The 27,810-nt window shown below is 42.0% G+C and overlaps 1 protein-coding gene across 2 annotated transcripts in view; it reads right to left on the bottom strand.

Moving 5' to 3' along the window:
• The window catches only part of ZNF609 (zinc finger protein 609), a 211,508-nt gene that overhangs the window by 6,522 nt on the left and 177,176 nt on the right, over nt 1–27,810 (bottom strand). For both annotated transcript variants that reach the window (XM_053927554.2, XM_053927553.2), the window contains 5 exons: nt 7,414–7,501; nt 3,941–6,281; nt 2,698–3,064; nt 1,116–1,291; nt 426–642 (listed from right to left, as the gene is read on the bottom strand). In XM_053927554.2, coding sequence (XP_053783529.1) covers nt 426–642; nt 1,116–1,291; nt 2,698–3,064; nt 3,941–6,281; nt 7,414–7,501 — 3,189 coding nt within the window. The remainder of the gene's footprint in view (nt 1–425; nt 643–1,115; nt 1,292–2,697; nt 3,065–3,940; nt 6,282–7,413; nt 7,502–27,810) is intronic.

The following is a 27,810-nucleotide window of genomic DNA, read 5'->3' as shown; positions in this document are numbered from 1 at the left end:
CCAGGACCTTTCAGTTAATACGCACTTTGTCTTTATCAGCTGGGTGGGGATTGGGAGGTGTTTCTCCTTAAATTCCCAAATTCACCCAATTTTGGGGTGCTGACAGAAAAAAAATGATACTTGGTCAGATATAGTTGCTGGGCATAGATAGGAAGGCTCCATTTTTCAGCTCTTTGTTTCTCTTTGTGGAACACCTGTTCCTTATTCTTCTGAATATGAAAGCCAATTTTCTGAAGGAGTTTGAGAATCCCCAAGCTCCAAGGGAGGAAATAAATGTCATGTGTTTTAATGATGGTCTGCAGGAGGCTAGGATTCTGACAGATTAGACACTCAAAAAACAAAAATACCCCCAAACTTGCTAGAGGCCCCTTGCCGTGGGCAACGCTACTGGGATGGAGTTAGAGGAAGTGGGAACTGAGGCTCACCTGCTGCATAGGGTAGGTTGTACTGTGCTGGGAGCAAGGAGTACCCCAAGTGGTGGTGGTGGTGGTGTGTGGACATCAGGCGCTGGGAAGGGGAGGTGCGGGGCCGGTCTACACTCCTTTCACTGGTGCCTGCTCCCCCGATGCTGCTGCAGCTGCCACTGCCCCCAACCACCCCACAGCCTCCCCGATCTCTCTCCTGAGAAGTTTTATCACTTATCTGGAAAAGAAGGCAGACACAAAAGCACTACTGTGAGCTATACACTTGAGAGAAAGACACCCAGAGCCTGAATCATGGCTCTTTAAACATGCAAGACCCGCCCCTGCTCTGGCTGGTGTGGCTCAGTGGATTGAGGTCTGGCCTGCGAACTGAAAGGTCGCTGGTTTGATTCCCAATCAGGGCACATGTCTGGGTTACAGGCTGGGTCCCCAGTGTGGGGCATACAAGAGGCAACCAACACATTGATGTTTCTCTCCCTCTCTTTCTCCCTCCCTTCCCCTCTAAAAATAAAAAAAATAAATAAAATCTTAAAAAGCAAAACATGCAGGACCCCAAGGTGGTGCCTGAGGGAGCCAAGGTCAAGTTAGCCCAACTGTACTGTGGTTAGGACCTGAACTTGCCCACCTTCTGCCAGACCCGATTCTGGCCCCACTGGTGTTTGGTAACAGCCAGTGTAACTGCACTCCCCTTACCGTGGGGGACTTGCTCTTGTAGTGACTGGCGTGCTGCTGCAAGATGTCCAGGGCTTTGGACTCTGAGCTGGATTTACAACCGACACTGGGGCTGGCTCGTGCCTTGTCGGCATCATCACCCCCTGAGACCTTGCTGCCATATGGGGAGAAAGAGTAGCTAGAAGGCAGGTAGGAACCTGGGAAAGGAGAAATCAATCAGTCAAAGAGATGGGAGCAGTAAAAGAAACTGCTTTAGTGGGTGTGGCTAGGAGGGCATCAGCTTCCCTAGGCATAGGGATAGTTTCTACCCAGGTGTCTTTGGCCTGAGACTAGTAGTTTGTCCTTTCTATACTGAGCTCTAGAGGCAAAACTAGCTCAGGGATATGAGGAACATGACTCTCAGTCTCTGGGAATCAGCTTCCCTAGAGTCCCAGTCTCCGAGATTCATCTTAGAGAGGGGATAATCAGGTGGAGAGGTCACAGGAAACGGAGGCAGATGGCCTTGGGCCCAAACCCTGCCTCTAAGACTTCCCAGTTGGGTAGTCTTGAGCAAATTAACAGCCTTTCTGAGTTTCAGTTTCCTTATTACCAAAATGAAGATACTGAACCATATTGCACAGGGTGACAGGGAGGATTAAGTAAGATAATGTCCATAAATGCCTAGCACAGAGCCAGGCCAGATCAGGCACTCATAGAATGAACTACTATTTTTATGTAGATGAATAGGGGTAACAGGAGGCAGGAAAACCACAGGGTGAGACACTTTCCTATCTGTCTGAAAGCCTACTTATCCTAGAGTTTGCCAGAACATCCAGATTATTTAGGCTGCTCTCTTGTAGGGAGGCGTCAGCTTTAAAGACCGAAAGAAATTCTTTTCCACCCCAGAAGTGTCACACATGGCTTTTCAGGCAACAGGAATCAGTGAGTGGAGTTAATAAGGTCATCTTCTTTAACAAGTTAAGAAACACAAACTCCTACTTTGTGTCCCCCTTCCCAAGCACTCATGGATAGTGGTATAAAAAGCTTATCTTTCCAAGGTGAGCCTTTTCTAGCTGGGCTGCCCCACAACCTGACCTCCGACTGCTCTTCCCCTCTGCTGCCTTCCAACCTTAGAGCTGAACATGATCTTGCCAATGAACACACGCAGTGAATGTTTGACTGTTATTTGTTCCACGTGTCTCTCCCGCTACAATGAAGCTGTAAGCTCCTTGAGGGGAGAAACTAGTCTTCCCTATTTCTTTTGTATTCTCCACAGTGCTGAGTACCCTGCAAAATGTGGATTACATGTTTAAAAAATCCCAGCAGGGACAAGATGGCAGTGGAAAAGAGGGGGTTTTACCTTTAGTTATCCATGAAAAATGACTGCACTGGCAACCCTCTAGCTGGAGCAAGGGGGGTAGAAGTGGCCCCACAGACTGTAATTAGGGGTCCCTCAAGGAGTTTGGGTTTAGAGTGGCCACTTCACAGAATGTCACATTCAAAAAAGGGCTGTCATCTACCCAAGCCTCAAAAAGCCTTAGGATAGGACTAAGCAAGAAAACTGGATTTGAAATCTCTGCTTCCCTTCCCTTCAACGGAACGGCAGCTGGAAGGGGTGCTGTACCTGGGTAGTTCTGCATCATCACAGCAGGCATGCCCCGGTAGCTGGGGTGGCTGGGGTCATAGGACTGGCTGTAGGAGTAGCCGTGCATGTAGGGGATATAGGACTGGTGCTGGGTGAGGGGGGAGGACACAGGCACATGGACGCTTGGTCGGGGCTCCTTGCTCCCAAGGCGGGACTCCTCAGACGTGGGCAGCTTGCAGTCACTACTTGTGCTTTCCTTCCCATCCTCCTTGGGGACAGAGTCCTTACTCCGACTCCTTTCCTCCTTCAATTTGCGGTCCCGCTCCTCTTTCCACCGCTCATCTTCTGACTTGATGTCTGAGTACTTGGCAGGGTAAACATATGTCCACATGCGGGGTTCTGCTTCCTACAACAATCACAGAGTGCACACTGAGTGTGTTGTACAAAAGAGGGGGAGAGGGAAGGGAGGATGAGAGAGGGAAGTGAGGAGAGGGGAAAGATTTAAGCCCAGGATTCCAGCAAAAACACCAAAGCAGACAATACCAGACACCTGGGGCAGAGTATGATCATGGCCTCTACTGATAGTTTATAATGAACTCTGGTCCCTTCTGCTTGAAGTCTATCCTTCCCTGACCAAAAGGAAACAAGATGTGGGGAAAGAAAAGGAAAATCCATCAGTGGGTCTCCTCTAGGACAGAACCAACCTTCTGGGGAAATGACTCTTTGAATAGAAGATGCTGCTCCCTTCCAAGCCTGTTCAGGCTGTTGCACTTCCCCAGGGCAAGCTCAGGGGTGGAAGGTCTAACTGTGGCACCAGGAGGGAAGGGAAGACTTCCTAAGTCTCTTGAGCAGAGCAAGATGGTTCTACCTCTTCCTATAAAATCTTTTTGAAAGTAACTCAGTCTGAGAGGTGCACTTCTGGTCCAATCTAAACACGGACAGATCACCATGAACTTGCTCCAGAGGAACCAAAGAGTGGACTGAGGATCAGGATACCTGGGTTCCGGTTTCGGCTCTGCTAGGAAAGTCCTGTAGCCCTAGGCAGATCGAGCTAATGTGCCCAGGCCTCTCTTGTCACATGGGAAAACATCTTTTACAGATGTGGAAGTGCTTTTTAAAAACCATTAAAGTCATTTACAAAGGTAAAAAAATCCCTAAAACTACAGATTTCTCCCGCTAATCTGTATTCTGTTGACCTCCTTTTTCAGGACAACCTTGATTGTGAGGAAGAGAGAAAGACAATTAAGTAGCATTTCTGTTTCTTCCCAGAACAGTTAGTTACCTGTCGGTACCAGAGTATCGGATCCACCTCTGCCTGGCGGCCACACTCAGCACCTGTCTTAGCCTCAGGAGCCTCCTTGCCTAGGTGGCTGGCCTCACTCAGCTTCACTTTAAGTGTTTCTGGGGCCTGGCTGGGGAGTTTGGAAGAGTCATCTAACTTGGGAATAATGACTGACTTGGCAGGGTCAGCCCCCGGCTCCTTGGCCTTGCCGGGTCCCGACTTCACCAGGTCTGTCAGGCTGGGGGCCTTGGTGAGAGTTGGTGGAATTGACGGCTTTTGCTTCCATTCTTCCTTGAGTGCCGCCTCCCGCTCCTTCAGGCCCAACTCTGCCTTCTTGTCCAGTCCCCGCTGCTGCTGCTCCAAGCTCTGCCTCTTCTGCTGCTCCTCATACTGCTGTCGGTAAGCCGTGTTGGTGCTCAGGAGGTGGGTGTGGTAGCTCTGGTCACTGTAGCCGTAGGGGGGCACATAGGCATACTGGTTGTAGTACAGGGACTGCATGTACATGTTGGGTCGCTGCTGGATGACTGAGGGCTGCTGACTGGAACTGCTCATCTCTGGCTTCTTGTCCTCGCAGATGTCGTTCTTGACTTTTCCCTCTATGCTCTCAGGCTCCTCATCCTTTTTTGCCTTCAGGGCCTGGCTTTCCAGTCCTGCCTGGCTGCCGGGGTTCAGCGCTCCTGGGCTGGACTGTGTGTAATTTGGAGAGTAGTAGCTCTCAAAGCCTTGGTAATATGGTGAGTCTTTGCTCTGTGGCTGAGGGGGGAAAAGAGTTTTCTTAGCCCCTTCTTTAACCAACTGTTCGGGGTCCTTTGATTTGACACTGTCCACTTTGCCCTCCCCATCCTCCCCAGCATCAGAGATGTCGGAGTAGGCAGGGCTGTTGGTTTTGACTGAGCTGGCTTCAGCTCCATTCTGAGTCACTACGTGTAAGGGCGTCATAGGCTGGGTAGGGGTGGTGCTATCCAGGCGGCTGCTGCTTCCAATGGAAGGACTCGGGGCGTTGTCCGTGAAGCTGTAGATCTTATCAGCTTCCGCCTTGATGCTAGCCAGTCGGCTCTGGTGGGGGTCCGATGAGCCATTTAGGAGCCCCTCCATTTTCATCCCATCTCCTGATGATTCCCTGAATGGGCTTTTGCCTTCTTCTGCTCGACATACCTTCCCAGGAGTCAGAGGATTTTCAAGTTCCTTTGAAGAGTCCTTCTTTTTTTTGTCTTTCTTTTTCTTGTCCTTGGCCGGAGTCAAGGCAGGGTTGATTGTGAAAGGTTCTCCCATCACAGTGGGCTTGGGCTGAATGGGCTTGAGCTGGGGGCTGTTGGGCATGGCTTGGACCACTGTGGTGGTCAAGCCCGAGGAGGAGCCTGGGCTGGCTGCTGTGAAGGTGGCGGTCTGGAAGGTGTAGATCTGCTGTGGGGGGATGGCCGGGGCGATGGGCCGGGCTGACTTTAAGCTCTTGGAAGGCATCTTTTCAGGTTTCAAACTAGAGGGTTTTTTACACTTTTCTTTTTCTATACATTTCCTTTCCAAAGAATCAAAGGCATCGTTGCTTGTTTCATCCATTACTGAGGGTCCGTCGTCAGAGCCATCATTGGACAAGGCTCCAAGGTCTGTGTCCCCTTCTCCACTCAACTTCTTCTTACAGAGGCCTTTTGTGCTGAACTTGCTGGAAGGAGAAGGGCTGTGGGGCTCTACGAGTCTAACTTTGGGGGTAGCCGAGCGGGCAGGGGACAAGGAACCTTTTTGTGAGACAGATGCACCATTGCAGCTCCCGAGGTCTGCATGGAGCGGGGGCTCCTCTCCGTACTCACTGTCTCCGTCTGCTTCTGGCTTGCTGTCATCATCTGTATGGGCATGAGCCTGATGGTACTTAAGTCCGTTGATGTGCTTGTACTTTTTGTTGCAGTTTGGGTGGGGACAGTCAATCAGGACTGGGGAGGGACAATTTCTGTCTAGAACAGTGGTTTCCACCTTGGTCCCAGGGAGGGGGCCAGTGGCTGAGCCCATGGAATTCGTACGGACACGCTTGCTCCCTTTGGAGTCCTCTGAGCTAGAATTCAGCTCCATGTCTGAAAGGGGTTTGCTTTTCCGCTTATTCACTGAGGAAGGGCTGGCCTTGACATCCTCAGAGGTGCTACTGGCAGGTGGGCGATGCTCTGAAGAATTCTGGCTGCCCCGACGGCCTTTGCTATTGGCTCCTGCTCGGGTTTTGCTGCTGCTGCTGGTCCCTTTGCTGTCAGAGGCTGTGGCCGTCTCATTGACAGGTGTGTTACTGTTGGGGCGCATGCGTTTGCCTCTGCCCCGACCGTTCCGCATTTCCAAGTCACTGGTAGGGGAGTCACAGAACCTTGGCAAAGGACAAACACAACAGGATATTATTGAAAAAGAGAAAATGTATTTAAACCAGTTTAGCTGCAGTCTCCAGAAGAACTGTCCAGATGGTAACTATCATTTTCAATGAATATGATTTGTTAAAGGAACTTCAGAAAGAGTGGGGGCTGCAAGTGGTGAGTTCCTAGAGTGCTACCGGCATACTAGCTGTGCATTATTCCCCCACCTTTGGGTTCCCCAAACCCTGGCAAACTGCAAACTAATATTAGGAATAAACTCTGAGGTGCCATTCACTCAAATGTCAATCTGAAGATCAAACTGCAATTTGCAAATGTCCTTGTGAAACCCTAGTAGAGTTAAAAAAACTGAAATAGCCCTGGCTGGTGTAGCTCAGTGGATTGAGTGCTGGCCTGCAAAGCAAGAGGTCACCTGTTCGGCTCCCGGTTGGGGCACATGCCTAGGTTGTGGGCCAAGTCCCCAGTAGGGAGTGCACGAGAGGCAACCACACATTAATGTTCCTCTCCCTCTCTTTCTCCCTTCCTTGCCCTCTCTCTAAAATAAATAAATAAAATCTTTTAAAAAGGGTCACAAATGAATGTTTGCTCCCCGGGGGTCAGACTCTATCGCCTTGGTTTCAAGGTGACTACAGGGAGCAGTCAGAGCTCAATAAATCCAGACGAAGGTTTAAACAGAAAAAAAAAGGTTTAAACAGGACCTCTTCCTCCCCATTTCTACCCAGCTTATCAATACCTAGTTCATTTACTTCTCTTACATTCCAGATGAATACAGGGCCTCCCCTTGTCTCTACAGCATAATGTTCTTTAAAAGCTAGGTGTCTTTTTCCCCCCTGTATGGCAAAAGCTTTTATTTTATAGAAACATATCTATGATTTCTAAGGTGAAAATTACCATTACGAGATGCTGTTATTTTTTTTTTAATTCTTCCTTTTTTAAATAAATAATTTTTATTTTCAATTACATTTGATGTACAACATTATATTAGTTTCAGGTGTACAGCCCAAAGCTGGGTGTCTTTTAAAAACTATCCAACTATCCAACCCTATGCAACCCTAGCAGGACGAAGGTACAAGGGATCACTGATTAGGGTGGCTGAGACAGACAAAGACTAAAAAGCCGCGGAGTGCTCACCTGGGGGGTGCCCAATCATGCCGTGTGCAGTCAAGAAGTGTACCTACATACGTCTTGTTCCTCCACGTTACATTTACCACCAACATCCCTGGAAGACAAGAAGACTCAGATATAGACAACAGAAGCCCTTTTGGCCACTGAGAAGAGTATTTTCCATTTGAGTAGCATCTGGCTCCTGCAGGAGAGCTCAAGGCTGCTATGGGTCCCAATGGGACAAACAGGATTGGGCTGGAAGAGCTCTGTGGGAACTGCCCACAGCACCATGAGGGCCCCTTAGCATGGGCAACAGCTGCAAAGATTTCATGGTCCAGTTAAGGTATATTTTTGTAACTTAAAGAAGTGAAACAACGAATCGATGTTTTTCTCTCTCTTCCCCCTTCTTCTCTAAAATAAAAACCAACAAACAAAAACACACATTCTTAAAAAATTGTGCATTATCTCAAATGTACTAAAAACAATACAAAGAATAACCTAACAAAAACTCACGTACCCACCACTCAATGATTTATAAGGTTTTGTGCCATTTATGAATCATGTTTTTGGTGTCAACTCTTAAGAACTCTTTGCCCACTAAAGGTTGTCTTCTAGGTTTTTTTCCTAAAAGTTTAACAGTTTTCTGTTTAGTCCTTGATTCATTTTGAGTCAACTTTTGTATGAGATTCTTCTCCTTCTTTTTTTTTGCCTATGATGTCCCTTTGTTCCAATACCACTTGTCGAAAAGGCTATCTTTCATCCCAAGAATTGCTTTTGCACCTTTGCCAAAATCAGTTGGGTGGATCTGTGTGTCTGTTTCTGGGTTCTCTGCTCTGTTCCATTGGTTGGTTTCGGTGTCTATCCTCTGCCAATATTACAGTCTCACTGGTTTCTGTGGCTAGGTAATAATCTGAGTCTTCCCACTTTATTCTTTCTCAAAACTGTTTTAGCTATTTTAGTTCCTTTGGCCTTTACATAGAAAATTTAGAATAATTTTATCTATATCCACAAAATATCTCGTTGGAATTTTGACAGAAATTACATTAGCTTGTGTATCAATTTGGGAAAAATTGACATCTCTACTATGTGCTCCCTATTTATTTAGATCTTCTTTGATTTCTTTTACCAGCATTGTGTAGTTTCAGCATACAAATCTTGTAGATGTTTTGTAAAATTTACTCCTAAGTAGCCCTGACCAGGTAGAGCGCAGTAGGTTAGAGCATCGTCCCAATGTGCCAAGGTTGCGAGTTTGATCCCTGGTCAGGGCACATATAAGAATCAACCAATGAGTGCATTGATAACTGGAACAATGAATCGATGTTCTTCTCTCCCTCTCTCTGCCCCCTTCCTCCCTCTGTCTCTAAAACCAGTAAGTAAAAATAAAAAAAATTTACTCCTGCCTTTGGCTGGGTGGCTCAGCTTTGTTGGAGCATTTTCCTGTACACTGAAAGGTTGCAGATTGGATTCTCAGTCAGGGCACATACTTGGGTTTTGGGTTCGATCCCTGGTCAGGGAGCATACAGGATGCAACCAACTGATGTTTTTCTCTCATATTGATCTCTTTCTCACTCTTTCCCTCCTCTCCCTCTCTCTAAAATCAGTAAATATATCCTTGGGTGAGGACTTAAAAAATAAATTCACTCCTAAGTATTTAATTGTTTTGAGCTATTGTAAATGGTATATTTTTAAAATTCAGTGCCCATGTGTTCATAGCTAGTATATAGTAGATGTACAATTGGTTTTGCTTATCTTATATTCTATGACTTAGCTGAAGTCACTTATTAGTTCTAGGAGGGTTTGTTTTATATAGTCATTGGGATTTTCTATGTAGACAATCACGTAATGTGAGAATAACTACCGCTGTATTTCTTCCTTTCTGATCTGTATGCCTTTTATTGTGTGTTATTGCAGCAGCTAGACCTTCCAGCACTATGCTGAATAGGAACAGTGGCACCCTTTCCTTGTTCCTGTTCTTAGGGGGAAGCATTCAGTTTTTCACCCTTGAGTACAATGTTCAGCTCTATGTCTGGGATATATGAGGCAAAAAGAAAACCCAGGGAACTCACCACCATGATGGGAAGGGAGGGATAAAGAGAGGGAGAGGTATCTCCCACCCATGCCCCCAACCAGGGGCCTGGTCTGCAACCCAGATGTGGGATCTGGCCGGGAACTGAACTGGCAACCCTTTGGTTTGCAAGCCAGTGCTCCATCCACTGAGCCAAAGCAGCCAGGGCTCGCCTGCCTTCTTTTATGTCTACTTCATCTTTCCCAAAGTGGAAGTCCTAGTTAAATTTTATTCATTGCCTTTTTTTTTTTTTTTAAACACAGAGGGGAAGGGAAGGGAAGGGAAGGGAAGGGAAGGGAAGGGAAGGGAAGGGAAGGGAAAAAGGGAGGGAGAAAAACATCAATGAGGTGAGAAACACCGCATGCTCTGTGACCGGGTACCAAACCCACAATCCAGGCATGTGCTCTGACTGGGAATCCAACCTGTGACCTTCGGCTTTGTGGAACGATGCCCAACCCACTGAGCCACACTGGTGAGGGCTTGGTAATTTTTGTTAGTTTTAGATTTCTTTTATACAAAATTTTGGTTCGCAGGCTCTTTTTGAGAGATGTTTTTGTTACTGATTTCCCCCTGGTCTGTTTCATAGTTTGCAATTTCTTCCATTTAGTCTTCTAAGGACCTAGTCTGCACAGGTCTTCTAATGGCCTGTGCCATTAGAAGAAATTTAGGATATCATAGTTCTAATCATTGAACCAGCAAGCAGCTTGACATACTTCTTCACAACTCCTTAGGCTTCCTTCCTCCCCTACTTAATTAACTGTTTTAAAGCCTCCTTTCATGAGGCTGGTCGGGGGTTGGCATTTCACTCCCTGGCCTCAAGTTCTATCTCTTTAGGGGGCATTTTCAGTATGCAGTTATTGCTCAGAAATTCATCTCTCAGGTACCGATCTCTGCTCCCAGATCCGGAGGCTGGCAGGCCCGCAGCTCCCCGCAGTGACTTACATCTCTCCTACTTTTGATGCCTAGAGATGGTCATTTTGTTTTTGAGCCCAAATATGTTCTTTGATTTTCACTTGATATATTTCACTCCTTGCTATGTGTTTGGACCACAGGGGATGTATCAAAAATGTGAACACAGTCATTTTGATTCGAAGTCCTAAGGCACATTCTCAGTGTATCTAGAGAGTAAGTTGGGGGAGTCTAGAATTAGCCCTTTGTCTTGGTCATACACTAATACAATCCTCTGACTCATACTCCATTGCTAGGGCCTATCTGTAGTAACTCACTTATATTCACTTTCTTCTTTAATGTACACTGCTGTCTCGAGATCACTGGACTTGGAGTTAGACCACCTTAGTCCAAACTCTTGCTCTGCTATAGTGTAACCTTGAACAAGACAGTTATCTCTATGAATCTCAGAGTTTTAATCAGTACTACAGAATTAAAACAAATAAATACAATTTTAAATTACATAACTAGCCCATAGTAGGCTTTTAATACGTCGGCACAAAGAAAGTGCTCAGACGCATCATGGGTGCCAGGGCCTGAGCCCTGGACTTCTGGGCATGCTTCTAAATACGACCGTATTTAGCCTCTGTGCTTTTTGGGATCAGATTTTAGGATGCTGTGTCCTAAAACCAGATCAGAGAAGGAAGCTGGGGGGGAAAAGCATTATCCTACTAGAAAGTCTCAATCTAACAAAATTAGAGCAGGAAAGAACTTTGGTTTGGTCCATTAGATTCCAATTTAAGCATTTACTGAACATCTATTATGTGCTAGGTGTTTTTATACTCATTAGCTTATCAAATATTTATAGTCTTAAATCACATTTCGAACAAGGCCTGTCATTAAGACAAAGCATGGTCCTCCCAACACTCCTGCCATATAGGGATTGTTAAAGCTACTTTGCAAATCAGGAGATGAAAGCCCAGAAAGGTTAAGTAATTTACTGAAAGTCTCATTATTTATTAGCGGTCAGATCTTTAAGGCATCACACAGCTATCTCTAATGGATTCTGATTCGTTTTACACAATTTCCTCAAAATACCCCTTTATCTTCATCTTAGATTAGAAAAAACCAACATATATAGGAATGAAGGGGGGCCCGGGGGAGAGGGGGAGATCTGGAGGGGCAAGGACAGGACTCCTATCCCTTCTATCCTTTTCTAGGACCCTGGCATCTTAAGGAACGTGGCAAACCTAAGAAAGCAACTAGGCTAATTCTCTCTGGCTATTAACAAGTGATTTCAAATGGCTGTTTCCTCCCAGTGATGGGCTGCTCTGATTACTGTATAACCAATTTGAACAGGAATGGAATCTATTTATTTCTACACAAGGTAAGACTTAGAGATAGGCACCTCATTAATAAGGGCAGATGAGCACAGCTGTGTATAAAGAGCAGGCATACAATTAGAAGACCAATGTTAGCCTTAGTCTTGAAACAGCTGGGCAGGAACACATTTATAAATCTGCCTTCTTCCTCTGGTATGATCTGCAAACCTGAGCAATAATGAATGAGCTGAAAAGAAGACAGGGCAGACACAGTGCTGGAAATGGCAGAGGGGAAGAGGAAAAATTCTGTATGGAAAAACAAAATGGAGGCTTGTTTAAATGTCAAAGCAAACATTTTTCTGAAGTGTAACTCTCTTCCTACAAGGTTCTGAGTTGAGACAGCTGGGAGAATAAGAGGACAGGAAAGAAAAAGCAGAAAAATAACACTTAACAGACCTAGTTTCTCTATTAGGGGCTAGCTTTAGGGCAGTAAGTGGGCTGAAGAGAAAGAGAAAAATTGATTTTCATTTTATAAAGCTTCCTATTTTGAGTGTTCACAAAATAGGGAAAGACTTGGCTCGTTTGAAGATAATAATAATGCTAAAACTAGTAGTAATAAATTGTGCCTTGTGTTCCTCCAGGTGGTCAGTTTCGGATTTCCCAAGTGTCTTTCCGACAACACCTCATGAAACATTAAGTTTCGGAGTGCTGAGCACTCTGCCGTCTGGGGCGGTCAACACTGGAGCAAAGGGGGAAGGACTTAGGTCTGCGGCAGCAGTCAAGTTCCCCAGGCCTCAGGGAAAAGTGCAATGTCGGGACAACACCTATTCCCAAAGCAGCACTGCTGTGCTTCAGAGGACAATTCAAAGCCTCAGAACAGCTGTGTACTCAAGCCTGATCCAAGCGCGTCTCCAGGCCTTCATTTTTACCATCTCTGCCAGTACACACTTTCTCGCAGGGGTCTGGCACCTTCGTGCTCCGCTGACCCCTCTCCTTGAAACACTTCCTTCACTTGGCTTCCAAGACAAGGACATCACACTCTCGGTTTCCCCCTCATTTTTCTCACCATTCCTCAGCATCTTTTTTGCTTCTTTATGTCTAATTGATGACTCTTGAACTTCCGTCTCCAGCCCCAACCTTTCCCCTGAACTCCAGGATTCATACATCTAATTACAAATTTGACGTTTCCATTTAATGTCTAAATAGAGATCTTAGACTTAACACGGCCCAAACTGAGCTTCTGATATCCACTCTCCCCCCGACACTCCCCCTCCCCAGCCAACCAACAACTGGCTCTGAGTTTTTCCCCTGCTTCAGGTAATGGCATCATCCTCCTTTGGGGGCTCAGGTTCAAAACCTTCGGAGTTTTACCTGACTCCTCTCTTCTCAAGCCCCACATCTGACAAGCAAATCTTGTTCGTTTGACCTTCAAAATATACCCAGGTTTTGACCACATCTCCCTACCTGCACTTCTCCAGCTCCAAGAACTCCTTAAATTATTGCAACAGCCTCCTCACTCACATCCGTCCTTGTCCCTCTCTGATCTATTCATAGCACCGTAGCCAGAGAGATCCTGTTAAAACCTAAATCATATCCTATGATTCCTCTGCTCAAAACCTTCCAAAATCTCCTTTCCATTTCACCCAGATGAAGGGCCTAAATTCTAATTGTGACCTCAAAGGACTCACATGATGTTGTCCCGCATCAACTCCCTGATCAACGCCATCTTCCACAACTCTGCTCCTCGCTCCGCTCTAGCACGGCGTTCTACTTGCTCTTTGAACAAACAGGCATGTTCCCCCCTCATGGCTTTTGAACTTGCCATTCCATTTACCTGCAACATATTCTCAAAGCTTACTAACCCTTCACTTCTTTCAAATCTTTTCTTAAAAGTCACCTCAGTGAGGCTATCCCTAATTCCCACTTATATGCTCCTGAGTTCTCTTTCCTACTCCTCCCCCCATAGTACTTATCAGTATGTAAAACAGAAGAATTTTTATTTATTTATCTTGTTTATTGTCTGTTCAGTTCTATTAGAATGTAAGCTCCATGAAGGCAAGGATTTTTATCAGTATTTTTCACTTGCTTTATCTGTAACTACTGGAAACATGTTTGGTATATTAGTAGGTGCTCAACATAGTATATGTTAAGTCAATGAATGTTCCTTATTTCTCTCCAGAAAGTCTGTTCAAAGAAATAAAACCTCACAAGGAGTTTCATCCTTATTCATAAATAAGTCGAAGGAGTCTTACTAGAGTTTGAAACGAATGACTTATTTCGTGGGCTAAGCATCTCCTTCAGGCAGCTGAGATGGTAACTAGCTGTATAACTCCGAGCAATCTACTTTATCCTCCTGGGTTTCAATCTCTTCATCTGTAAAACGAGAGGGTTGGGCTAGATGACCTTCGAGTCTCCTTCCAACTCTAAAATTCCGTAGTTCAATGAGAGGCTATGAAACTCAAGCACTTAAATGTATAAATGACTTTAAAAAAGTGTAAAACCCCATTTCCCATGAAGTTTTAACAATGATCAAAGACTTAAGGTAAAGAAAATACAAGGCATGAAGTATAAGGTGTGTCATTTCAGGCATTATTTTCCTGGAAAAAAAATTTACCCCAGGGGGAATATAAGCTCGTGAAAGCACTCTGGGAAACTATTTTATTTCTACCAAAGCTCATGTATTTCTAAACAGATCTTCTAACACTAAACATGTACCTACCCTATGACCAAGCAGTTTTTAGAGTAAGAGCTTATTCTCAACAAGAGACAAGTAAAAGAATGTTTATAGCAGCTTGACTCATAATAGCCCCAAACTAGAAACAACTCAAATGTCCATGAAAAGGAGAATGGGTAAATAACTGTGGCGCATGTATAATGGGATACACACAGCACTGAAGAATGAACTGTGCTCACTTACTACAGCATGGATGGATCTCACAGAGTATGTTAAGTGAAAGAAGATGGAAAAAAAAGTACATACCATGTGATCGCATTTCCAGATAGAAAACTCATCTATGGTGATAAAAAATCAGAATGGTGGTTACTGTTTGGGGCGGTATTGATTGAACAGGCATGAGGGAACCTTGTAGGGCACAGGTGGCAAAAACAAGGCTCGTGGGCCGAATTTGACCCTGCACCTTGTTTTATCTGGCCTGGCACCTTGTTTCTACCCGGTGGCAGAGCCCAGCTCTTGCTTAACTGTTAGGGAGTAGTTACATTTATGCAGTCCTAAAGTTACATTTGACCCTTTGAAGGCAACTGCAAGGCTGATATGGCCCCCAGTGAAAATGAGTTTGATAGTCCTGTTCTAGGGGTACTGGGAACGTTCTAATTCTGGACCTAGGTAGTGGTCACACAGCTATACACGTGTGTAAACACTCCAGCCATGTACTTAACATTTGTGCATTTTATTTATGTTACACTTCAATGGAACATTAAAGTGATCTACAACAGGCAGTGCTTTCTCTCTCAGTAGCATCCTACTCTCTTGAGAATTTAAAAACTTTCTGGAATATGGTAACCAGCTCAGTCAGTTAACTTCCCCAGGGAAAGTCCATCTCCCCTGAGAGTAATCAACAAACAACTATTGGGCAACAACAGGAGCCAGGGGATTGTGTTGGAAACAAAGTATAAACAATGTATACAATGCTTTGTTTATTGGCAACACTGCTCCATATAGTTTAAGCTCAAGATATTTAAATTATGAAATTTCTAGAGTTTTCTATATTATTACTATGCCTAGAGAGGGAAATCACCACATTATCTATTGCTGGTGGGTATATGAAATTGGTTTAACCTCAAATACCTATATTACAGGTATTTACCCATAAATATTCTCAGTGTAAAAAACAAGGTATTTGTTGCAATAGTGATTAACAACAAAAGATGGGAGACAAACTGAATGCCTTTCAATAAGGGACCCGTTAAATACATTTTTGTACATCCACACAATGGAATGATATGTAGCCGTTAAAAAGAATGAAAGAATGAAAGAATAAGCCGATATAGAACAAATACTTAGATATATAGGTGAGCAAAGAAAAATGGTACAGAATTGTTACCATAGTATGCTACCATCTGTGTAAAAAATAAGTGTATGCATATGTATTTATAAGTGTATAGTAGGTCTCTGGAAGGATGTAATAGTGGTCTTTCTCCAGGCAAGAGAAATTTGTTTTTCATTCTATGCTCATTTTTCCTATAAATTTTGTACCATATGTATGTATTACTTATTCAAAAAAATAAAGATAGAAATAGTATTAATTTTGGTAGGAATATTTAAAAATCTTTAAAAAATTTTCCCCTTAGGAAAGAGTGCAGGCAATATTGAACTTGAAAAGGTCATTCAAGTGGCAGGACAGACTCTATCTCTGAAATCTTGTCTTATGTCCTTAAATGGGTAACTTCTCTACTCAATTCAGATTACCAGAGTGACTGTGGCAGTTTAAAAATATGTCCACAAATTCTTTGACTTCCTCCCTTGAAAAGGTGAGGCCTCATGCACCTTGAATGTGGGTTGCACTTAGCAACGTCTAATACACAGAATGTGGTGGAAGTGACGTGCATGGCTTCTGAGACTGAGCAATGAAAGGCGGTGAAGGTTGCTCCTTGCTTTTGCTCTTGGATTATGCCTCTGGGGACGACAGCCGCTGTGCTGTGAGGACACTCAAGCAGTGCGTGCTACAGAGAGGTCCATGAGGCCAGAAATGGAGGCTTCCTGCTAACGGCCACAAGATGAGCCAACTTGGAAGTGAATCCTCCGGCCTCAAATGAGATTCTGGATGATGGCAGCCCCGGCTGACATCTTGACTGTGGCCTCATGAAAGACCCTGAGACAGAACCAGCCACCTAAGACACTCCTGAATTCCTGACTCACAGAAAATATACCAGATAATAAGTATTGTTTTAGTCTGCTACATTTTGGGAGTAATCTGTTACATAACAATGGATAATCTGAAGCAGTGTCTTATCCTGAATAGGCAGAGAATTTGTTTAACTTATTTATTCCTTCCTGGAGCAAATATGTACTGAGCTTCTATTATTTGCCAGATACTGTGCTAAGTACTGAAGTTACATAAAACAGTTAAGAAGATACAAAGGTCCATTCCTGAGCTGGGAACAAATATTTATAAAGAGCCTACTTTGTGGAACGAACTGGACTAGGTACTGGAGAGCAAAGATAAATAAGGCCAGCTGCCTGCTTTCAACACAAGGGACAGAAAAAAAGGAAAGGTAGGGGTAAGAAGTCACGTGTGACTGAATACTCCAGTAACTGAGCTTGCAAATGGAAACATCAACATTTGCTTTTATGTTGCTTTTAAATCTTGTTTCAATCTGAATTTTCAATCCTGGTCGATGTTCACAACTACTCTAGATAAAAGGGAGGTTAGCTATAAAGGAGAGCTAACTGAAATACTTACATTAATATTAGGCACTAAAAGTTGTTTGCTGAACAGATAAAAATGAAAAATCAGTTTGGGACTCAAAATAACAATGGTTTAACTGTTTTCATAGACAAATATTTTGAGTTTCAAGAAAATGTTTTGAAAATTAAATTAACTTTCAAATACAAGCCATCTATTAAGTCAAGGACTCTATACAGAGGCTATTTTAATCTTTTTCTTTGTAACTCAGGGACATTATTCTGGATAAGATCATCCTGTGATACAGTGGACATCTCTTTAAAGAATACTACAGTGCCACAGGTTAACAGCCTTCTATTAATTGGGCCCAATTGCTCTGTTGAGGTTTTTGTGTTTTGTGTTTCAGCCTCCTCTCTGGTTGTCAGCAGTGACTGCACTTTCCTTGTCATTAATATGTCTGTGCTTCTGGCAGGGGCGCTCTTCCCCCATTGCTGACCTCTGTGTCAGGTTCTGCTTTCCTTCCGGTAACCTACTCTAGATGAGGAAGTCTGGGCGCCAACACTAATGCAGCCTTGTCATCAGGCCCTATAGGTCCTCTAATCTGATTCCATGGCCATATACATTCCACATCCATTAATTAATTACAAGATTCTCTTAAGAGTGTTACATTTGGAACTCAAAATCCATGGCAAAAAGTTCTCCAGCAAGTAACCAAAGGAATCACCAGTCAGACAAAACCATTTTTGGTAACTCCCTGTAACTAGTTTGTCCGTGAGCTTTGAAGGCAGTGTGTGGGTGTATGTGGTCAAAGTCCAATAAACACCATTATCAAAATTGGAGACTTGTTTTTACTCCTCTTTTAAGTGTGTTATTTCTACTAATGAGTAATGAAGGTCTCAGTACAGGTGCCAAGCCAGAAGGCCTAGACACTGTTATAAAATGAAACATGCATCTTTAAGGCTCTCCTAGATAGAAAAAACTAAAAAGAATTGCCTAAGACAGAGGTTCTCAAAGTGTGGTTCAGGGACCCCTGGAAGTCCCAAAGACAGTTTTAAGGGGCCTATGAAGTCAAAAATATTTTTGCAATAATACTAAGACAATTTTGTCTTTTTATTTTCATTCTCTCATGAGAGTAGATGAGTTTTCCAGAGGATCCATGGCATGTGATATTTCAACAGTGAATATAGAAATACAGTGTCCAGCAGAAGTAATGCCTGCTTGAGTGTGGTTGGTAGGGTAATAATATGGGTGTAATAAGTTATAGTTTTAATTTGAACATTTCACCTAAAATGTCACATGGCGTGCTTGAGTGGATAATGTTATAGAATTACGTGTTTATGATTTTGTAATAAGAATGGGGCATTATTTGTGCTGGATCCTGTATATACAAAAATCTAGCTTGTCATCTATTAAACCAGACATCAAAAGATTAGTAAAAATGTAAATAGTGCTATTCTTCTCACTAAATATTTTTGTTTTAGAAACTATAGTTTTCACTTCTGGGCAAGATGGAGACATAGGTAGATACACCTTGCCTCCTCACACAACCAGGAGAAGGAAAACAAATTTAAAAACAAAAAAAAAAACCCAGAACTGTCAGAAAATTGAACTGTAAGGAAGTCCGAGAACTAAGGAGTTAAATATGGCCCAAATGAAAGAACTAATCAAAACTCCAAGAACAGTACTAAACCTTGAAGAGATAGCCAACCTATCAGATGCAGAGTTCAAAACACTGGTAATCACGATGCTCACAGAAATGGTTGAGTATAGTTGCAAAATGGAGGAAAAAGTGAAGGCTATGCAAAGTGAAATAAAGAAAAATATATAGGGAACCAACGATGAAGGGAAGGAAACCAGGACTCAAACCAACAATTTGGAGCAGAAGGAAAAAATAAACATTCGACCAGAACAGAATAAAGAAATAAGAATTCAAAAAAAGTGAGGAGAGGCTTAGGAACCTCCGGGATAACTTTAAAAGTTCCAACATCTGAATCATAGGGGTGCCAGAAGGAAAAGAGGTAAAGCAAGAAATTGAAAACTTATTTGAACAAATATTGAAGAAGAACTTCCCCAATCTGGTGAAGGAAATAGACTTCCAGGAAGTCCAGGAGGCCAGAGAGTCCCAAAGAAGTTGGACCTAAGGAAGCACACACCAAGGCACATCATAATTACATTACCCAAAATAAAGATAAGGAGAGAATCTTAGAAGCAGCAAGAGAAAAGGAGAGAGTTATCTACCAAGGAGTTCCCGTTAGACTATCAGCTGATTTCTCAGAAGAAACCTTACAGGCAAGAAGGAGCTGGAAAGAAGTATTTGAAGTCATGAAAGGCAAGGACCTACATCCAAGATTATTCTGTCCAGCAAAGCTATCATTTACAATGGGAGGGCAGTTAAAGTGCTTCCCAGATAAGGTCAAGTTAAAGGAGTTTATCATCACCAAGCCCTTATTGTATGAAATGTTAAAGGGAGTTACCTAAGAAAAAGAAGAAGATCAAAGCTATAAACAGTAAAATGACAACAAACAACTATCAACAACTGAACCTAAAAAACAAAAACAAACTAAGGAAACAAATAGAATAGGAACAGAATCACAGAAATGGAGATCACATGGAGGGTTATCAGCAGAGAGGGGGAGAGGGGAGAGTGGGAGAAAAGGTACAGGGATTAAGAAGCATAATTGGTAGGTACAAAATAGACAGGGGGAGGAAAAATACTACTGTATATTTCCTATACAGTAGTATTTCCTATACTACTGTATAGGAAATGGAGAAGCCAAAGAGCTTATATGTATGACCCATGGGTATGCACTAAGGGGGGAATATTGGTGGGGGGGGGGAAGGGCAGAGGGGAATAAAGGGGTGAAAAAAATGGGACAACTGTAATAGCATAATCAATAAAATACACTTAAAAAAGAAACTATAGTTTTTATAAATATGTTAACATGTAATAGGTTTATTATTGTTATTTTTAAATAGGTTAATAAATACACATTGTAAGAGTTTCTCAGTTTTAATTCTTATTATGGTAAATACAATAGATGCAGTATCAACAGAGATAATCAAAAGCTATATATTACTTATTAGACCCCATCATTGTACCAAGTGCTTGTTACTGGAGATTCAAAACTTACATTGAACTGAAAGTTTTACTCTATTTGCAGGGAGAGAAATGGAGATACATAAAATTAATAGTTAAAGAAACACATATGCTACATACTGTGGTGTAGCCATGGAGTGTGATAGAGCAGAGAAGGAAGAGGAAGGATTTTGTAAATCATAAGGGGATCTAGGATGAGCATGGCGCCCATAAGAAAGACTGAAACCATGGGATGATGAGCTGAGGCTGTGTTAAGAGAACAGGAAGAAGACCTTGAAGAAGCTAGTCTAATACTTGATGCTAAATAAATGCTTGTTAATTGTTACTGACTTGTGCATTCAAATAAGTTATAGACAGAAAATACGACAAGAAATCTTGATTGGTGGGATGGGTTGCTTAATTCACTCTCCCCCAACAGCTGCTGCTCATCTACTATGTAAGAATGAAAGTATGGTTTTCAGTTTCTTTTTTGTTATTTAATTACGTTACTCGTTTTACACAATTTCCATGTTCCTTCCCCCACAGTCTTCTTTATAGTTAATGTACACATTTTTGTTGGTATAAATTCATATAAAATTTATATTATTATTTTGACATCATGTATTTAATTTTTTTTTCTTTTATTGATTCTAGAGAGAGGGGAAGGGAGGGAGAAAGAGAGGGAGAGAATCATTGATGTGTCAGAGAAACTGATCAGTTGCCTCTTGCACGGGCTCCGACCGGGAATCATTGAACCCATGACCTTTAGCTTTGTGAAATGACACCCACCCAAGCGAGCCACCCTGGCCAGGGCCTGAGTCTATGTATTTTAATTTACATATATATTATTATGTTATAGAGCTCATTCTGTTTTTTCAACTTGGCACTATGTAGTTAAGAATCATCCATATTGCTATATTACATCTAACTTGTAAGGTTATTTGTAATATCTGTAAGTATCATTTAATAATCAATAATTAGTTTTATTTTGGTAATTATTTTTATTATTTTTAAATTTTTCTTCTTTTAGTGAAGGTTAATGACAAAATTGTAAGATTGTTAAAGTGTACCTGTTGACTTGAGATGCGTGTGCGCTTACATAAACTTATATAACACAGATGTAGGGACAGACAGATAGTTTTAGATAGGTTTCTAAGTCAACTTTTTTCCCTCACAGAGGATTTTCCCAATACCAACTAACAAAAAAATCCTTCCCATATTCATTACTTTGCTTATAAACTAGGGTCTGTTTCTGTACTACCAAATAAGTTCTACTGGGCCATTACCAAACAGCGTTTTTATAGTTTTTTATTAGTTTTAAATGAATGGCAAAGGATTTCCCCAATTATCCCCAAAACACATATTGTATAATAAACACAAATTTTAGCTCACAATCATGTTAGCTATTCTCAGTCTTAGGTAAGATATAAACTCTGCAAGGTTTGTCCTCCAAGTTCTAGCAGGCGTGTCCAACATTTTGGCATCTCTGGGCCATCCTGGAAGAAGAGTTGTCTTGGGCCACACATTAAATACACAAACACTAATAAAAACTGATGGGCAAAAAAAAAAAAAAAAAAAAGTTTTAAGTACATTTACGATTTTGTGCTGGGCCACATTCACAGCCGTCCTAGGCTGCATGTGGCTGGCAGGCCGTGGGTTGGACACCCCTGTATGCTACAATCTCCTTTTTCAATATCCTTTGTAATGGTCTCTCCCTCTACCTGTGCCCAGCTCCTTGGCTTCCTACTTTTACGGGGCTGGGATACTAAAGACAAGTCACTAGAGTGGGTGGAGAGGACCTCTTTTCCTTTCAAACATTTCTGATTCACTGGTTGTCCTGCCTTATAGGTATGGTATCTTTCGCCTGCGGATTTTCTGTACCTCCTCTCAACTTAACCTATCTTCTTCAATCATCGTAGCCCAAGGTTTCCAGATACAAATTCTATGTTGTCTGTCATGATTTACTGATTTAAAAACTAATGGTTTACTTTATCCAATTTCTTACCTGATAGCCCAAGACGTATCCCTATGTCTGCTACATTTCTATCTCTAGATATGTATTCTGATTTTAAAAATGATATTGAGTTGGTCAAAAAGTTCATTTAGTTTCTCCCATATGATGACTCTAGTAGTGCTTAGTAGTCTTTAACTTCATTTGAAACAATTTTGTTAGATTGTATGGTGACAGCTATATCAATGTGTATTAAAAAAATCAAAATTGATGAATTTTTGTGTAGCCATTTTAATATAGAATATGGAAGAAAATACAAAACATTTTTGGTATATTATGCTTTATCATTGCAAGAAAGGTAAAAATGCAACTGAAATGCAAAAAAAAGATTTGTGCAGTGTATGGAGAAGGTGCTGTAACTGATAGCCTGTGCCAAAAGTGGTTTGCGAAGTTTCTTGATACTATTGACATTTTGGCCAAGTAATTCTTTGCTGTTGGACTATCTTATGCACTGGAAGATGTTTAGCAGCATCCCTGACCTTTACCCACTAGAAGCCAATAGTGGGAGATAGCTGACATACTCAAAATATTCAAATCAATAAAGTTATTGGTGAAAATGAAAAAAGTCTTTTATTTTATGGAAAAGACTAAACAGAGGTTTTTGGCCAACTCAAGATTGCTAACTGTATTTTGAAATTGTGACTGTGTTGCTTCAAGATAGGTTGGCTAGTAGACAGGGGAAGATTTATTTTCTACTGTCTAACCTTTTTGTAACTTTTGAATGTTGTGCCACTTCATGTATGCATGTAAAAAATAAAAAGTAACACCTGCTCCCTCCCAAAACCCCAATGATACCATATGAGAAGAGATAACACCTACATTTTTTTCTTAAATACTTAGCAGGTACTCAGTAACTAACGAACACAATAAACAGCCCCCACTACTGATGTAACCCTTCAGGGAGGCTGTGGATAGGTACCGGATCTCATCTTTGGCTGGTGAGCTGACAGCAAGTATTTATTCTTCCTTCTTACAAAGAATCTCAGTTACTTTGTGATTCTCAACCCAGTGTGGTTCACTAAATTTCTAGTGGAATATTGTGTGTGCTGGGATTCAGGGAAGGAGTGTTAACAAGCCTAAGTGGCACCATTCTATATAGCAGTAAGTTTATGGTATTAAAATGTAGTGCAAAGACTTTGAATTATTTCTTAAAATGTAGTGTAAAGATTTTGAATTATTTCTTAAAACTAAAAATACGACTAAACTGAGTCCTATATTTCTGATATTTCATTTAAAGTGACAATAATTCTGCTTTTTCAAAATTCATCTAAGGGTTAACACTGACTACAAAAACCAAATATATAAGAGGAACCAAGATGACGGCGTAGGTAGACACACTGCGCCTCCTCACACAACCAGAACTGACAGAGAATTGAACAGTAAGGGGGACCAACACCAAGGAAATAGAAAATAAACATTCATCCAGACCAGTAGGAGGGGCGGAGACGGGCACCGGGGTGGAGAGGACTTGCGTGGCTGTGGCGGGACTGAGACTGGCGGAGTGTGGGACAAATGGCACAGGCAGTCCGAGCACTAGCAGACCCTGCGGCCCCACATTTGCACAGATAAACCCAGAGGGCCGGACTCAGAGTGGTGGAGAACGGGGCAGGCAGAGTGGCGGGTAGCACCCTGCGGTACCACATTCGCCCACAGATAAACCAGACGAACGGTGGGCAGCGAAGCAGACTGCGCAACCCAGGGCTCCAGCTCGGGGAAATAAAGCCTCAAACCTCTGATTGAAAGCGCCCCTGGGGGTTGGGGCGGCAGCAGGAGAGACTCCTAGCCTCACAGGAGAGGTCCTTAGAGAGACCCACAGGGGCCTAGAGTGTGCACAGGCCCACTTACTCGGGAACCAGCACCAGAGTGGCCCAGTTTGATTGTGGGTATGGAGAGGAGAGTGAGGCGGGCGCCATTGCTCCCACTCGGCCCCTCCCCCACGTACAGCGTCACAGTGCAGGGACCAGCGTTACCCCGCCCCGGGAACACCTAAGGCTCCGCCCCTTAAAGTAACAGACGCACCAAGACAAACAAACAAACAAAAAATGGCCCAAATGACAGAACACTTCAAAGCTCCAGAAAAAATACAACTAAGCGATGAAGAGATAGCCAACCTATCGGATGCACAGTTCAAAGCACTGGTTATCAATATGCTCACAGACTTGGTTGAATCTGTTCAAAAAACAGATGAAAAAATGAAGCCTATGCTAAGAGAAACAAAGGAAAATGTACAGGGAACCAATAGTGATGAGAAGGAAACCGGGACTCAAATCAATGGTATGGACCAGAAGGAAGAAACAAACATCCAACCAGAAAAGAATGAAGAAACAAGAACTTGGAAAAATGAGGAGAGGCTTAGGAACCTCCAGGACACCTTGAAATGTTCCAACATCCGAATTATAGGGGTGCCAGAAGGAGAAGAGGAAGAACAAAAAATTGAAAACTTATTTGAACAAATAATGGAGAACTTCCCCAATCTGGCAAAGGAAATAGACTTCCAGGAAGTCCAGGAAGCTCAGAGAGTCCCAAAGAAGCTGGACCCAAGGAGGAACACAACAAGACACATCATAATTACATTACCCAAGATTAAACGCAAGGACCTACATCCAAGATTACTGTATCCAGCAAAGCTATCATTTAGAATGGAAGGGAAGATAAAGTGCTTCTCAGATAAGGTCAAGTTAAAGAAGCTCATCATCACCAAGCCCTTACTATATGAAATGTTAAAGGGATTTATCTAAGAAAAAGAAGATCAAAAATAGGAACAGTAAAAATGACAGCAAACTCACAGTTATTAACGACCACACATAAAACAAAAACGAGAGCAAACTAGGCAAACAACTAGAACATGAGGTTTGTCAATAAGGGAGTGGGAGGGGGAGAGGCGGGTAAAGGTACAGAGAATAAGTAGCATAGATGATAGGTGGAAAATAGACAGGTGGAGGGTAAAAATAGTGTAGGAAATATAGAAGCCAAAGAACTTATAAGTATGACCCATGGACATGAACTATGGGGGGGAATGTGGGAGGGACGGGGGTGGGCAGGATGGAGTGGAGTGGGGGGGGAAATGGGACAACTGTAATAGCATAATCAATAAATATATTAAAAAAACCCCAAATATACCATACATGTATTTTATGTCATTGGGTTCACATTTAAAAGCAAATTTCTGAATTTGCTCAAAGTTGATGTCAATTCAAATTCTTACTTTTTATTTACATCTTACTGCCAGACAAAATTTGTTGTAGATTTTGCAATAGGCCTCTATCTTCCCCTTCCACCTACCAGATGAACTATCAGTAGCATCCCAGACTTTAATGGTTATCACACACTGAATCTGCCCTCTCAGTTAAGATTCAGACTCCGATATACTCCCACTAAGTTGTGAAGAGGTTTCTCAAGTTCTAATGATAGAAAAAGTAAAGATGCTTAGTCCCAGACACAATGGGTTAAATCCTTTGTTGCTTTCTGATTTTTTGGAGGTCAGAGTGTATAGCATTTCTGTGAAGCCGTGATGGCTTTCAAGATAATAGTTACCATTTATTACACTTAAGAGTCTTACATATATTATCTGATATTCAATACTCTCCACAACCCCCAAAATATTATCATTCTCATTTTACAGGTGAAAAGATGGAAGCTTAGAACAATCTGCTCCAATGTTACATAGCTAGCTAAATAAGGTGCAAAGCCAGAATCTGAATCCAAATCAATTTGACTCTAAACTAAACCTGTATTTTTAACTGTGCTTTCTTTGCAAGATGGAGATATACTTTCTTGGTTCTCAGCAGCTCAAATTTCCAAGTGTGAAAGACTAAATGGTCCACATACTGCAATTGAGAATACAATTGTGGATTAGAGTGAAAGACATCAATACTTGTAGGCTTATTTTTGGCTGAGATGCAGATTATTGATTTTATGTTTGACCTCTCTCCATCAGAAAAGAAACAGAAGCAGCAATAAAGCTGCATACTGGTGGCGAAGGGAGAGATACATAGAGCAGAAGAGGCAAGAAGAAAAAGAAAATGTCAAAGCAAGCAAAAGGCACCAAGAAGATAGAATCTCAAAATTCCAAAGCTGCAAGGTTTATTTTGAAACATAAAAGGTGTTTCCTTTGTCTGTATTTTATTGATAATATGAGAAATAAAGCTCAGTTCTTGAAGTGCTGGAAATTTTCAGAAGTTATCTTTTTTTAAAGATTATTTAATTTATTTATTTCTTAGAGAGTGAGGAAGGCAGGAAGAACGAGAGAGAGAGAAACATCAATATGTGAGAGATACATCAGTTAGTTGCCTCTCATATGACTCCAACTGGGGACCTGGCCTGCAACCCAAGCATGTGCCCTGACTGGGAATTGAACTTGTGACCCCTTGGGTTGCAAGCTGGTGCTCAATCCATTGAGTCACACCAGCCAGGGTGAGAAGTATCTTTTTTTTAAGCCATAAAAAAAGGATATAACTTGACTAAATCAATCATATTACATACTTAATATGGAATAATGTGTGGTTATTTAAAACATCATAGGAGACCATTTAAGGTTACAGGAGAATGTCTATGATATATTCCTCTCCCAACAAAGAAGTTTACAAATAGACGGAGATGGGTCCCAACTTGTTAAAGATAAAACAACAAAAATGTATGTAGAATATAACAAAATCATAATAGTGGCTATCTGTGGGTGATTTCTGATATTCTTCTTTGCGGTTTATGATTTCTCCTTTTGCTTTGTTCCCTGAATTTTCAACAATAAAAAAAATTACCTTTTTGAACCTTCACTATTAAGATAGTTCCAACACGTTTTCATCACCTGAAAAAGAAGCTCTGTAACCATTAAGCAACACCTCCCTACCCCCATGCCCTCCATCTCCTAGTAACTATTCTACTTTCTGTCCTCACAGATTTGCCTATTCTAATACCTCATGAAGTGGAATCACACAATACATGTTCTATTGTGCCAGGCTTATTTACTGAGCATATTTTTTTCGAGGTTTATCCACATTGTAGAATGCATCAGAATTTTATTCTTTTTTATTTCTGAGTAATATTGCATTGCAAGTATATAGCACACTTTGTTTACCCATTCATATGTTGATGGACACTGGGTTGTTTCCATCTTTTGGTTATTGTGAATAATATTGCTATGAATATTCATGTACAAGTTTTGTTTGAGCACCTGTTTTCAATTCCTCAGGGTACATACCTAGGAGTGGACTTGTGGATCATGTTAATTCCATGTTTTTTAAAAAAATCCTCACCCAAGGATGTATTTATTGATTTTTCAGAGACAGGAAAGGATAGAGAAACAACACTGATGTGAGGGGGAAACATCAATTGGTTGTCTCCTGTACATGCCCCAACCAGGGACTGAACTCGCAACCTAGGTATGTTCCCTGACCCAGGATTGAACCCATAACCTTTTGGAGTATGGGAGGATGCTCCAACCAGTTGAGCCCTGGCCAGGGCTGTTAATTCTATGTTTACTTTTTGAGAAACCACCAAACTGTTTTCCACAATGGCTGCAATATTTTATGTTCTCACCTGCAATCCACAAGTGTTCCAATTTCTCTACATCCTCTACAACAACTTATTTTCCATTTTTTTGATAATAGCTATCCTAGTAGGTGTGAACTGGTTATTTTATCATGTTTTTTTAAAAAAGAATTTATTTATTTTTAGACAGGGGGGAAGGGAGAGGGAAAGAG

Source organism: Desmodus rotundus, chromosome 7, assembly GCF_022682495.2.
Source record: "Desmodus rotundus isolate HL8 chromosome 7, HLdesRot8A.1, whole genome shotgun sequence".
NCBI classification, from domain to species: Eukaryota; Metazoa; Chordata; class Mammalia; order Chiroptera; family Phyllostomidae; genus Desmodus; species Desmodus rotundus.
Note: the sequence above shows the minus strand (reverse complement) of the source record. Positions and strands in the feature narration are given on the sequence as shown.